Below are 14721 nucleotides of genomic sequence, written 5' to 3' on the forward strand. Positions count from 1 at the left end.
TTTTTTTTTCATGGAACAAGTGTGCCTTGGCCCAAAAAAGGTTGAGAAACACTGATTTAAGTAATCTGGAGATACAGCTACTAGAAGCAACTTCAGTGACCATGACAGCTGAAAAACACAGAGATGGTGGTCACAGCCCAGTTCGCAAGCAATGCTAAGCTAAATAATGCCCTAGCTTTAATGCATTTAAATATGGCATCTTTCCAAATTCTCCTGCTGCTGGGCTAAGTTTGGCTTAGTGGTACATTCAAAACCAAGCACAAGGTTTGTCTCCCCTGACAAACTGGGAGTGTTAAGACAAAAACAAACCTTGACTACAACTTGTGGTTTGTCTGGAATGAGACAAACCACAAGCCCAATTTCAGATGTACCTTTAAGTCGATTGTGGCTTAGCTTCAGGTAGCATGGTAGCAGGACCACTGGGAGAGGAAGAAAGTGGATGAGGCTTCTGCTATGAATACCCACGTGCTCACACACCAATATATAGCCATGGTTTGACCCATGTTTTTTGGGGAAAAGGATAGGTGTGCAGAGGCAGAGAAAGAATTATGAGTGGAGGAGTGTCATAATTCTGCCATCCTTTGGATACCCTGGAAAATTCACCAGACCAAACCTGCGGTAACCTGGAATCTGTGCAATGAAGCAAATTGAGTGCTGAATAGCGCACAACCGTGAGCAGCCTGAGGAAACTCCATCAACCAAAAGCAAGTCTATGGTGAGAGACCTGGGAGATGCCAAGAGGGTTCCAGGAACTCTCTTCTTCATTGTGAGATTCTGGAGCTGATCTATGAGTTTATCTGGTCCCCAGGTGAGAACCAGAATACTGGTTGTGGAGTCCTGCATGAGAGCCAGGAGGCTAAGATGTGTAAAGGTAAAGGTAAAGGGGCCCCTGACCATCAAGTCCAGTCGTGTCCGACTGGATAACTACTAAAATAACTACTAATCATTTTATGTATTTTGTAATATTAGTTGCTGCTGCTGTTTGAGCTTTCTCTCCAATGCCTAGAGACATTTCCTACATATTAAGCTATACAGAAATGGTAAAGGTAAAGGTAAAGGTACCCCTGACTGTTAGGTCCAGTTGCGGACAACTCTGGGGTTACGCGATGACCATCTCACTCTATAGGCCGAGGGAGCCAGTGTTTGTCCGCAGACAGCTTCCGGGGCATGTGGCCAGCATGACTAAGCCACTTCTAGCGAACCAGAGCAGCGCATGGAAATGCCGTTTACCTTTCCACCGGAGCGGTACCTATTTATCTACTTGCACTTTGACGTGCTTTCGAACTGCTAGGTGGGCAAGTTCATAGCTTCTCTGAGTTATTCAAGCCCCTTCGCCACGACAAGGCATTGAAATGGGCAGCATCGAAATCAGATTGATTATATTCTCTGCAGCCAAAGATGGAGAAGCTCTATACAGTCAGCAAAAACAAGACCTGGAGCTGACTGTAACTCAGATCATCAGCTTCTTATAGCAAAATTCCAGCTTAAACTGAAGAAAGTAGGAAAAACCACTTGGCCAGTAAGATACAATCTGAATCAAATCCCTTATGAATACACAGTGGAAGTGAGGAACAGGTTTAAGGATTTAGATTTGGTGGACAGAGTGCCTGAAGAACTATGGATGGAGGCTCGTAACATTATACAGGAGGCAGCAACGAAAACCATCCCAAGGAAAAGGAAATGCAAGAAAGCAAAATGGCTGTCCAACGAGGCCTTACAAATAGCGGAGGAGAGGAGGCAAGCAAAATGCAAGGGAGATAGGGAAAGATACAGGAAACTGAATGCAGATTTCCAAAAAACAGCAAGGAGAGACAAGAGGGTCTTCTTAAATGAGCAATGCAAAGAAATAGAGGAAAACAATAGAATGGGGAAAACCAGAGATCTGTTCAAGAAAATTGGAGATATGAAAGGAACATTTCGTACAAAGATTACCATAATCAAGGACAAAAGTGGAATGGACCTAACAGAAGCAGAAGACATCAAGAAGAGGTGGCAAGAATACACAGAGGAATTATACCAGAAAGATATGGAGGTCTCGTACACCCCAGGTAGTGTGGTTGCTGACCTTGAGCCAGCCATCTTGGAGAGTGAAGTCAAATGGGCCTTAGAAAGCACTGCTAATAACAAGGCCAGTGGAAGTGATGATATTCCAGCTGAACTATTTAAAATTTTAAAAGACGATGCTGTTAAGGTGCTACACCCAATATGCCAGCAAGTTTGGAAAACTCAGCAATGGCCAGAGGATTGGAGAAGATCAGTCTACATCCCAATTCCAAAGAAGGGCAGTGTCAAAGAATGCTCCAACTACCGCACAATTGCGCTCATTTCACACGCTAGCAAGGTTATGCTTAAAATTCTACAAGGCAGGCTTAGGCAGTATGTGGACCGAGAACTCCCAGAAGTGCAAGCTGGATTTCGAAGGGGCAGAGGAACCAGAGACCAAATAGCAAACATGCGCTGGATTATGGAGAAAGCTAGAGAGTTCCAGAAAAACGTCTACTTCTGCTTCATTGACTATGCAAAAGCCTTTGACTGTGTCGACCACAGCAAACTATGGCAAGTTCTTAAAGAAATGGGAGTGCCTGATCACCTCATCTGTCTCCTGAGAAATCTCTATGTGGGACAAGAAGCTACAGTTAGAACTGGATATGGAACAACTGAGTGGTTCAAAATTGGGAAAGGAGTACGACAAGGTTGTATATTGTCTCCCTGCTTATTTAACTTATATGCAGAATTCATCATGCGAAAGGCTGGACTAGATGAATCCCAAGCCGGAATTAAGATTGCCGGAAGAAATATCAACAACCTCAGATATGCAGATGACACAACCTTGATGGCAGAAAGCGAGGAGGAATTAAAGAACCTTTTAATGAGGGTGAAAGAGGAGAGCGCAAAATATGGTCTGAAGCTCAACATCAAAAAAACCAAGATCATGGCCACTGGTCCCATCACCTCCTGGCAAATAGAAGGGGAAGAAATGGAGGCAGTGAGAGATTTTACTTTCTTGGGCTCCTTGATCACTGCAGATGGTGACAGCAGTCACGAAATTAAAAGACGCCTGCTTCTTGGGAGAAAAGCAATGACAAACCTAGACAGCATCTTAAAAAGCAGAGACATCACCTTGCCGACAAAGGTCCGTATAGTTAAAGCTATGGTTTTCCCAGTAGTGATGTATGGAAGTGAGAGCTGGACCATAAATAAGGCTGATCGCCGAAGAATTGATGCTTTTGAATTATGGTGCTGGAGGAGACTCTTGAGAGTCCCATGGACTGCAAGAAGATCAAACCTATCCATTCTTAAGGAAATCAGCCCTGAGTGCTCCCTGGAAGGACAGATCGTGAAGCTGAGGCTCCAATACTTTGGCCACCTCATGAGAAGAGAAGAATCCTTGGAAAAGACCCTGATGTTGGGAAAGATTGAGGGCACTAGGAGAAGGGGATGACAGAGGACAAGATGGTTGGACAGTGTTCTCGAAGCTACGAACATGAGTTTGACCAAATTGCGGGAGGCAGTGCAAGACAGGAGTGCCTGGCGTGCTATGGTCCATGGGGTCACGAAGAGTCGGACACGACTAAACGACTAAACAACAACAAGGTGGGCAAGAGCGAGGAATGAAGAATGGGAGCTCACCCCGTCGCGGGGATTCGAACCACCGACCTTCCGATCGGCAAGCCCTAGGCAGTCCCATAGAAATGGACTAAGGAGCTAAATAAATGTGTTGCACTCTCCATGTGAGTGGAAACCATCAGAGCACACAAAATGGGAAAAGATATTGGATGTGTGTATCAGCTTTTCATTCACAAAATAGTTTCAGTGGCCCTAGTATTTGTACTGGTGTATTTGGCAGACATCCTTGCAATGCTGGCTTAAGATTCCCATCACCTTTAATATGTTCCATCCCATGTCCTGGGACCTGAGTGAATAAGGAGAGCTGTACGAACTCCTGCGATCATAAAAGTGGAAAAGCAAGAAAAGCACTTTCTCTCTTTGAATGGAGGAGGCCATTCATTTTAACATACAGTAGTATAATCCCATTAAAGTCTAATAGAAAAGAAATTACATGGGCTGCTATATCCTGAAAATTAAATACAAATTAGGAGCAGCAAAAAAAAAGCAGAAAGAAAGAAATCGCTGTACAATTTCCTTAATACTTGCACAATTTGGATGAACAATCTTCATTCATTCACACAGTTTAGTATAAATATAAAACAAGGCACCCCCTTAAGCATTTTTAGTAACAAATTAAACATTTGCGTTTTTTAGTGTGCAGAGAGGCTTAGCATTCGCGCAGCTTCAAAACCAAAGTACAGCCTCAAGGGAAGCCTCTCCGCTGACAAATTAATACCTTAGAGAATAGAGCTGAATGGTGGCAATGAACTCATTTGTTCCCCCAATAATGAAGAATGACTCTTTCTTTACCACATCTGTGACTGTTGCTATGGTGACCCAGACTTACCTCATTGCTTCTCGAAGTGCTCCTCGCTCACCAAGAGTCGTGTGCTTGATGTCATCAAAATTATTTTCCAGCTTCTCACAGTTCTGCAACAACAATAATAAAATAAAACAGGAGAATCCACATTATAAAAGCGGAATTTCCAAGTTGGGTGAAGCCCTCATTCTAGTTAGATAAATTGCCCACATTCACTCTCAGTGCAAACATAGCTGATTATATTGATTACATATTCACACAAATTACTCATTTTTGCTTTTAATTGCATAGGAGTAATTAAAAATGACACCGTGAACTCAGCAACAAAGTACGCATGAAGCTTATGATATGGTTGCCATGGCAATTCTCTTATCAACATTCCATAATGTGAGAGATAAAATTTCCTCCTATCAGTTTTGTTCCCGCAACCCAAGCAAGAAGAACAAATGTGTATTATCTTTTGTGTGTGTGTGTCTTTTTCCGATGGAAGAGGTGCCATCAGATAGACCCAATAAAGTTGCATATATTTATTGCATAGAAAGGAAATGCCTTGAATATAAAGATAATGAATCATGTCTTGTACTGATTCAGCGGGAGCAAGTGTCCAGGAAGACCGAAACTCTAAATTCCAAAAGTTCTTACAGAGCAGCTGATTTGTTGAAACTGCCGCCAACTAAGTTTATTTCATTTAAACATACACACGCACACTTGAAAGCAAGATGCAATAAATTCATTATCTGATGAGGGAAGAGAAAGCTCTGTAAGGCCGTCTGCACAGTAGGCTACCTCTAAAGCAGTATCATACCAGTTTAAACACTTTAGACGAGGCTCCACCCCCAAGAATCCCAGGAGTTGTGGTTTGTCAAGGGTGCTGAGACATGTTAGGAGACACCCATTTCCCTCACAGAGCTACAATTCCCAGAGTTCCCTGGAAAAAGGAATTGATTATTAAACCACTTTGATACTGGAACTGTGAGAGGAATAAGGGTCTCCTTTTGCGATGAGATCCTAGAGTTTGACATTACAGAGCAACACTGCTCCCCGTCCCAAAACATAATCAGACCCTCAGATACGAGCAGAAAATCAATGTTTAACGATTTCAGGTACATTGTAGAATTATTGCAGAAACAGAGAATGGCTATAACCCCTGCATAAACAAGCTAACATGATCTCCCCTAATCAGGAAATGTTTGTATGGTATATTTGCAGTGTGGATCTTCATAATAACCCCCAGAAAATTTCCAATCTCCTCCCTTCAGTATTAAAACTGTGGCATTTTATATCATATCATATCATCACACACACACACACACACACACACACATACATATATGATAAATTTGTATGCTTTGCACCCCTATAAAGTTTCCATAAATCGGGTCAAGAGGGCACGTGTTGTGGTGGGACCTGGCAACCAGACCCTGTGTTGTGGGTGGGAACGTTTGGATAGCCACAATACCCTATTGGAGGTCCCTCGATCCTGGGTGCAATCAGGCCAAAGGGATGCCAGCTAAAGAGATCGAGGGACCTCTATTTAAGCCCATGCACTTCCTCTTTGGGGCTCAGTGCATCGGAACACCTGCCCACCTCTACCTATATTTAGGGCTTGCGCTTGACCTTGCTATGCCGTCGTGTGTCGCCTGTCATTGGGACAGGGGCACGGCAGGAATTTTCCCCACTGAGTCCAGGGGACATCTGAGCCTGAGTCCAGGGGACATCTGGGTGGAGGACTAGCAGGGCTCCTGCATGCCACTGTCCCAGGTGTTCACCCAAGGCTGACCTATGGTTGGAGCCCAGGGTCAGCGCTGCCTGCAAGGGTGCAGAGCCTATATGCAACCACTCACTTGATTGTAATCAATAAAGTTGTGGCCTAAATTATGCCAAAAACCAAACCTAAAAGTTGAGTCCTGTCTGAATTTATTTCGGGGGGTGGTTAAAAGGTCTCCACACGCAAGTGTAAACTATGAGTGACATCTAAAATCATAGCTGCCAAGTCTCCCGTATTCCCCGGGAAACCCCCGTTTTTCCAGCTGTTCCCAGCCGGAAAAAACAGGCTTTTTTTGTTTTTCCCGCTTTATTCTGGCCATTTTGGAACTGGGCGGAGCATGCTCAGAAGCGACTTTTGATGCTGCTTTGCCCAGTTCCAAAATGGCTGCAGCGCGACTTCTGGTCTGCTACTTCCGGTCCAGTCCCTTATTTCTCAGGCCGGAACTTGGCAGCTATGTAAAATGATTCTTGAAGTAGCTTCTGAGCATGCTCCACCCAGTTCCAAAATGGCGGCAGCGCTACTTCCGGTCTGCTACTTCTGGTCCAGTCCCTTATTTCTCAGGCTGGAACTTGGCAGCTATGTAAAATGATTCTTGAAATAAATAGGTGACATCCTAGACATGTAAAGGAAACGCAAATTACTGCATGGATTGCAAGTTTCAACAATGCCTCATTCTTGAGGCGGCTTCTTCGGATGGCAGCAACATGCAGAGGAAAATCATTTGGAAGGTTCGGACTTGGACAAGTCACAGTTCTAAGGTGCTTGGAAATCCTTCCTGTGCCCACTATTCATGACCCCCATCAAACTTAGGAGCCTGATTGCACTCAGCGGATTCAGTGCGTGAGAAACATTTACCCCTATGGAATCGGGACAGTCTACGTGGTTTTTTCAGGCAGTGAAAATGAACAGGCCAAGCCTGTCAGCTCCTCACCAGCTTAATGAGTTGAGGTTTTATGCTGCAAAATAGCAAAATCCTTGAAGAAGGGGTGGCACCTGAAGTCCAGCAACCTTATTCCTATCCTGTTCTTTTTCGAATGGAAGGCAATGAGGTCACCTTACAAAATGAAGAACATCTACGCGGAAGCACATCAATAATAATATGAGCTAGAAAATCAAGCATTGAAACAGCCCAGATTGTTAAAACAGAAAACAAAACAAAACAAAAAACCATTGCAGCTTGTTAAAGCAGTCAAAGCTAGGAGCCACAATTATATTTTCAAAGCAAATTAAAACAAAAGGGTCTTTGCAAGCCTGGCCCTACCATTTAGTAAATTTGGGGTATCACGGAAGGGCAGAAAATTGCTCCATGATTTATTATCTTTGCATTCTTACTGCCAAGAAGGCAGAGAGAGACACATGATATTGTGTCCCATTTTTTTTTGCAAAAAATAGTTCAGCCAGCTGTTGGCACTATACATCTTCACTTCAGCAGGGAAAAGGGTGCCATTTATTCCTGTATCGCAGGCAGCAAAATTTCTCAGGCGAGCCCTCATCTTCAGTCACCACCTACAACCAACCAACACAGGAGGGAGGTGGCAGATTTCAACTGTCAATGAGTTCCACAGCCTCCATGCTGCCCCTGAAAATATCCTGTCTGAAAAAAAGGTGCTGCTATTTACATTTTGGAAATACACAAGTTTATTTAAACTTATTGATTAAAACAACAACAACAACAGAATTTGACAACAACAAAAGATCTGAAATTGGTTGATAGTTCTGAAACATTTCTCCACAAATGTTAGTATAGCAACCCAAAAACATCCATAAGGCTTCTTCCCATTTCTATTCCTTTACTTGTGCTTTATGATTCTTTATAATATCTAGATGCATCTGTGTGCTAAATGTGTTCTGCCTAGAAGAGGATGGTACACACATATTTACAGAATGTCGCCCACTCTGCCCATCCTGCAGCCATTTCCTAATGATGTCCTGTCTTTGGCTATTGTGAAATTATGACAGATAGCTTGGTTCTTTAAAAGACAAACATGAATGAAAAATAATTACCCAAGCTCCTTTATATCACTTTATTAAAAAGGCCTTATCAACTTGCCCAGCTAACGTCAAAATTAGCTTGTTATAACTTTTGAGATAATGCTACAGACATTTTAATATACACTATTAAACACCATGCTACTCTACTGACACTGCTAAGACATAATTACCAAATCAGCAAAGGATATTTGAAGCAAGGCTGTGTTAGGAGTTCTTTTCTTTCATCTCTTTTTCAAGGAATCTGCAAGGCCATTTTTAAAAAAAATAAATCACACATTAGTTTTGTCCTCTGTTTAGTCTCATATGTTTTCTGTTCCTCATCAGCAATATATTATTCACCATTGTAAGGCTGCAGAGAGACTACCCATCTGCCTTTACTGCTTGCAACCAGAAGATAGATTTGGTTCCATTTGACAATATTTAGTGTTCTTTATAAAGGTAAAGGGACCCCTGACCATTAGGTCCAGTCGTGACTGACTCTGAGGTTGCGGCGCTCATCTTGCATTATTGGCCGAGGGAGCCAGCATACAGCTTCCAGGTCATGTGGCCAGCATGACAAAGCCGCTTCTGGCAAACCAGAGCAGCACACGGAAATGCCGTTTACCTTCCCGCTGTAGCGGTTCCTATTTATCTACTTGCATTTTTGACGTGCTTTCGAACTGCTAGGTTGGCAGGAGCTGGGACCAAGCAACGGGAGCTCACCCCATCACAGGGATTCAAACCGCCGACCTTCTGATCAGCAAGCCCTAGGCTCTGTGGTTTAACCCACAGCGCCACCTGGGTCCCTTAGTGTTCTTTATATTGATGAACAATTATGGATGCATATGTGCACAAAGTAATAATATAAAATGCAAAAAAAGCAGCCTGCTGCATTATTGAATTCTCAAACATACTGGAGGAAAAAAACCTTCCCGAGAGAGTTAACGCAAGAAGCAGTTTTCAAAACTAGGTAGTGACAAGTTATTCCAAGGACTATTTTGTAAAGAATAACACCAACAACAAAACCCTCTGCAGTCTTCTACCCTAAGGCATAATAGCACCAATGGTAAAAAAGAAGCTGGAAGAGGCATCTCTAAATCAAACTAAACACTCAGTCTGGAATTGTTTCATTGGGGCAAAAAGTTGCAAAACACTGGTGACATTTAAAGCAACTGCAACACAGTGCAACAGCCATGAACCGCTGCAGATACTGAACACCAGAGTCATTTCAGAAGGTTGCAAATCTGACAACACGTGTAATTGAGGGAGGAATAAACATGGCCCGACTCCATCCTTCTCTATGGATCAAAAAAAGAGAGAGCATCCTACATGTTGTCACAACTGTCCCCATAATTTACTTTTGTGGACCACCACCGTTCAATTGCATTCATTTGAGGTAAAAACGCCATCATGCACAGGAAAAGTCTATTCCACTCTTCTGGTTTCCTGTTCCACAAAACTTCTTCTTATGCAGCTCCATCCAGTTCCAACATGTGCAGCAGTAAACAGGGAGGATATTTACACACACACTGCCCTAGCTGCACTATCCTTACTCACTTAAAATTGAAAATTTCTGACATGAACGGGAACTAGAATGTGCAGGTGTCAGAAGGGACCAGGGGCAGGGGCAAGGGCAATCTCAGTTCTCCACTGTGTATACGTAACTCTGCGTGTACCAGATTCAGGTAGGCAGCCGTGTTGGTAGTCGGAATAAATAAATAAAATAAAATAAATTGTCCAACAGCACCTCCATGTACTGTATATAGGATTCTGATACTGTACACAGCTGGCTAGGTCCTCTCCTCTCCAGAGTTTTTCCTAAGCAAACAGACTGTGCCTGTGTGAAGCTAACTTCTCCTCTGCCTCTTCATGTTGTTCCTGGTTCTGGGAGACTAGGGAGAGGGACGTTTGTCACGGCAGGATGGGGAGACATCTGTGCTTGCTTCTTCACCAGCTGGACTCATCTCTGCCTCTTGGCCTCCCTCCTCTCCTGCTTCAGCCTCTGCCTTTGATGCTGGACTTCTGATCTCTGCCACAGATTCCTCCTGCTCACGAAGCTGTTACCTCTTCAGCTTCTGACACCTCCTCCCAGTTTTCTCCCTCTGACCACTCAACATTGTCCCACCACCAATCCCCACGGCCTCAGCCTTCTTCCCGTGGGGGTTCCCCAGGTGGTTCCTCCCACCATTCCTTTGCTTCCAACCAGTCTGTGACATGATGCCAATCCACAGGTAGGTTACTGGGGGAAGGGTGGGGTGTTTCAACAGCAAGCCACCCATTCATCATCGTGCCTAACTTGGCCCTATGACACTTCCAAGACAAGGAGATAAAAAGTAATTCCCAGTTTTTAACAGCAATTAAAGTAGAAAATGAAAACACGGGCGGAAGGGGGACGTTTGGTGGCTTTCTGCCAAGTTATTTCCTGCGGGTCTCGATAAGGTCTAAAAGTTTCAACTGTGGTGGAATAATTATACAGTATTTATATCTTATCTCTCTTAACAGTACTGTAATGCTGTATGATACCAAACCACACAACTCCGAGAGGTTTATGATAGCAAAGCAAATACAACAGAGAAACAATTACAAAGTGAGAAGTAAACGTTGGGGGTGTCAGAGAGAAAAGTCACTAAAAGTTGTGGTCCGTTTGCCTAGGACAGAGAATGCAATGCTGAAATTAGGTTTTGAGGGGAGACTGGGATTTGAAGAAAGATCATTTCACAAGAAATGAGTTAAATTTATACAAATATCTTATTTTTGCATACAAAAAAACAGTGTACACCCCATTATCTACCATAGGCTCGTGTGACTAGTTGTCCACTGTTGGAGACAAATGTTTGTTGTTGTTGTTGTTGTTATTTCACAAGGCTTTTAGGATATTTTAATTTTGTTAGTTGTGATTTTAGTTTTAACTGTTTTATTTTGGCTTTTAATTCTTCTAATTTGAGATTTGGCTGTTCTGAGACCTTGCTAGAGCCAAAAGACAGTATTAAAATGCAGTGCTATTTTTTCCTCTCTTTTTTCCTAAGAAAAAAAGGTGCCAGTATTTACTATGAAGTTGTTACAGTAAGTGCCACACTTTTAACATTGGGGGGGGGATGCCAGTAAAAAGCACACCTAAAACATATTAAATAGATAAAAATGTTATGTGGTTCTACAGAAGGGACGAGAAAGTCATTGGCCAGCGCAAGATTTAGGTTGGTGTGAGCTGTCCCCATGCACAGCATGCTGAGTCAAAGGGGCATAAAATAACAATCGCAACAGCAATAAAACCTATACAGTGGTACCTCTACTTACAAATTTAATGCGTTCCGAATGCACATTCATAAGTCTAAATAATTTGTAAGTCGAATCCCATAGGAATGCATTGGGAGAAAAAAATTGTAAGTAGAAGCAACCCTATCTAAAAATTCGTAAGTAGAAAAAAATCCTATCTAAACCGCATCCAAGATGGCGAACGGAGCTCCGTTCATAAGTAGAAACATTCGTAAGTAGAGGTACCACTGTATTTATATCAATATCTACTGAGAAGATCCTTAAAACTGCAACTGTACCAAAAGAAATTATTGTGAAACTAAGAAATATTGGGGGGGGGGGAGGCACAAAATTTTGTCTTCACTCAGGGTGCCATATTACCAAATTCCCCCAGATGTCGCAGCACTACAACCCCATCAACCCACACCAGGAAGGCCTACTACTGCTGGTTGCCAAGTGCATCTTCCTTTAAGAAGACATTTCTTCTTAAAGAGCTGTGTTGAATACAGGCAACCCCCCATTTATGTGGCGGTTACGTTCCAAGGTACTGTGTGTTCAAGTGAAATCAAGTATATTTGAAACACCATTGATAAAGCCTGCAAACCCCTTTTTGTGACATTTTTTGTGACATTTTCAGGTCACTTCCAGATTCGGCGCAATGCACATGTGCGCAGTTGAGCATGTGTGCAGTTGCACACATATTAAACACGTATAAATAGTATAGTAAAGGGGGGGGGTTGCCCTATAGGATGGCTCTTCTTTAAGTTGACCACAATTTGATGAAGTTTTTAAAAGCCAAAATGCAAATACCTGAGCTACAGTGCTAGTGACAATGGCCCCCGTGGATCAGCTACGAACCTGCCTAAGGGATCTGCCTAAGGAGGAACCCACCCAGAACCCACTTTGGATTCCACTGAATCTGTAACTAAGGTAAGCAACAGAATTAATCGCCAGCCTTGCTAGCATAAAGGGATACCACATTTTCCTTTACCTGTACCATGGGTTGGTTGGCACCTTGCAAAAAGGCTTGTGAATTCCAGCCAGTGCAAAAGAGTGACTCAGCTAATGACCCAGCCATTTTTCAAAGAGAGCCATTATCATTTCTTGTTTGTCTCTCCGCATACTCCTGTGTAATCCAAGATCTTAAAAACACAAGGCACAGTTCTGAGCTCATTAACCCTGCAGGAGCTTCTTACATTACCATCTTAACTGCAGATGAGGTATTAACACCATCTCACATTACCCTTTACACACAGAGAGAGAGAGACAAACACAAACACACACTTTCATTTCATGGCACTGGGGCATAGAGGGCATGGGCTCCAAGACCTCTGGCATTGCCTTTCCAGTTCTTCAAAGGTAATGTGATAAAAGGGCCTGAGTAATATTTTGACCCACTCATATCCAGCTTGAGGGTGCATTTTTTTACACGCTGGAAGCTTGGCACTGATCAGTTCTAATGAAATAAGGAATAGCCATGATGGCTATGTGCCAGAGGCGCTAGCTTGCAAAAGCGATGGGGGGAGGAGCAACGTTGAGTGCATGACGTCAGGAGGAGCCAAACAGGGTGGCAATGTGGCTTAATTGTCGGCAGCTCCTCCTCCACCTACTCTTTGATGCTTTGCCCCTCCTTCCCCTCTGTGGCAGGAGGAAGAAGAGGAAGAGGAGGAGCCAGTCACTGGAGGCACATTGCGCTCGGCTCCACTCTTCGGATCCACACTTTGGAGGCATAGCAGGGGCCTGGCCCCTACCCTAAAAATAAAGGGGAGCCCAAAAGGGCTCAGCCCCTAGGAGCTGCCACCCCTGCTGTGTGCACACATGCAATATGCCTGCCTTTACGCATTGCTGGTGGGTTAGAAGGCTGTTGTGTTCCCTTAAAGGTTTCCCATGGGCATCTGGTTGGCCACTGTGAGAACAGGACGTTGCACTATATGAATCATTGGCCTGATCCTGCAGGCTCTTCTAATGTTTGGGGAATGTAGTTAGTCTTAATGACAATATTATTTTACTAGTTGCATGAAGTTTTGCTGTATTGAACCAATATGGCACTGTAGTGTTAAAACTGCAGGACAACTTTTTAACAACAACATCAACAACAACAACAACAACCCTCTTCTAGCAATAGTAGCACAATCTAACTCTTTACACATTTCAGCTTTGGCTGTTTCACACATTCTTCTTTTGTTTGTGTGACCAGATAGAAGTCCTTTCTCCTCATCCCACAGTAAGAAACAAGCACTCACAATATACGTGTGCATCATTTCAGGAACTAGTGCCTGGTATCATGGGTTGTCTCCAACTAAGTTTTCCAGGAACCAAACCGATTAATAGGCCCGAGTCATGTTGTTAATTTCAATGGGTCTACTTTGAGTAGGACTAGAACTGAATACTATCCAATGGCACCCTCACTACCTTGGGTGGGTTGAGTTCAGTTGACACAACAGTCCTCCCTCTTTACCCTTTACAGTGGCAGGTTGGCACAATGACAGCAAACAGTGTTCTAACTGGCAAGTTGTACTACGGGCACCCACCCTTTTAATTCCCCAACAATTCCTCTGAGGCCCAATGTAGCATTACACTGGAGTTACGTTGTACAAGTGTCCTGGAAGCAGTGTTGGTTGTGGGGTTTAGAATGGCAGGACCTGGGCTTCAGCCCAGAGCAACAAAAAACCAGAAATTAAAGGACCATCGGCATTGGATGCTAATGGCTACATTAACTTTGAGACAGTGGCAGATTCAGTCCCGGGCCACCCCAGGGGTTCAGGTAGCTGGTGAATGCCTAATAGTGTCAACCCCTGAAACCTCCATTATTTATATTCCACAGTTCTAACAAGCTGCCCAGAGTTTGGTCAAAAATAGAAGACATAATGTTAATCACACACCAAAATCAATAGTATCCTACTTTTTGATAAAGGTGGCTTTCGTTAGAAAACACATCATTCTGGGAGAAAACACTGTGCTAAGCAGAGGTTTTCATTTACTAGTGCTATTTAGTCATAAGCCTTCAAAGTACTGAGATCAGATTTCTGGGAAGGTTTCTTGAGTACTTCATAAATTATTTCAGCAAACAAGGATAAACAGAGGAATTTACATCAGGGCCCTCAGAGGGGGGTGATGGCTTTCTTGGTGGCCTGCTGAGACCAGTGTGTAAGATGCTTTGTGTACAAAGTCATTTACATCTGCTCTGACTTTGACTCCACATTGGCGACACCAACTGATGCATTCTGGGCATCTATCTCTCTCCTGTTGCGATGGGTCTTTTTTCAACTTGGGCTGCCTGAGGAGATGCGCTGGGTTCTGG

General features: G+C 43.4%; 1 protein-coding gene across 4 annotated transcripts in view; it reads right to left on the reverse strand.

The window, feature by feature from the left end:
* Positions 1-14721, reverse strand: part of DPYD (dihydropyrimidine dehydrogenase) — a 520906-nt gene that overhangs the window by 448490 nt on the left and 57695 nt on the right. The window contains exon 3 of one of the 4 annotated variants that reach the window (XM_035123774.3): positions 4457-4539. The exons of the other annotated variants lie outside the window; for them this stretch is intronic. Within the exon in view, the coding sequence (XP_034979665.2) occupies positions 4457-4539 (83 nt within the window). The remainder of the gene's footprint in view (positions 1-4456; positions 4540-14721) is intronic. 4 annotated transcript variants of the gene reach the window in all.

The sequence above is a fragment of the Zootoca vivipara genome, chromosome 7, assembly GCF_965207765.1.
Source record: "Zootoca vivipara chromosome 7, rZooViv2.hap1.1, whole genome shotgun sequence".
Taxonomy (NCBI): domain Eukaryota; kingdom Metazoa; phylum Chordata; class Lepidosauria; order Squamata; family Lacertidae; genus Zootoca; species Zootoca vivipara.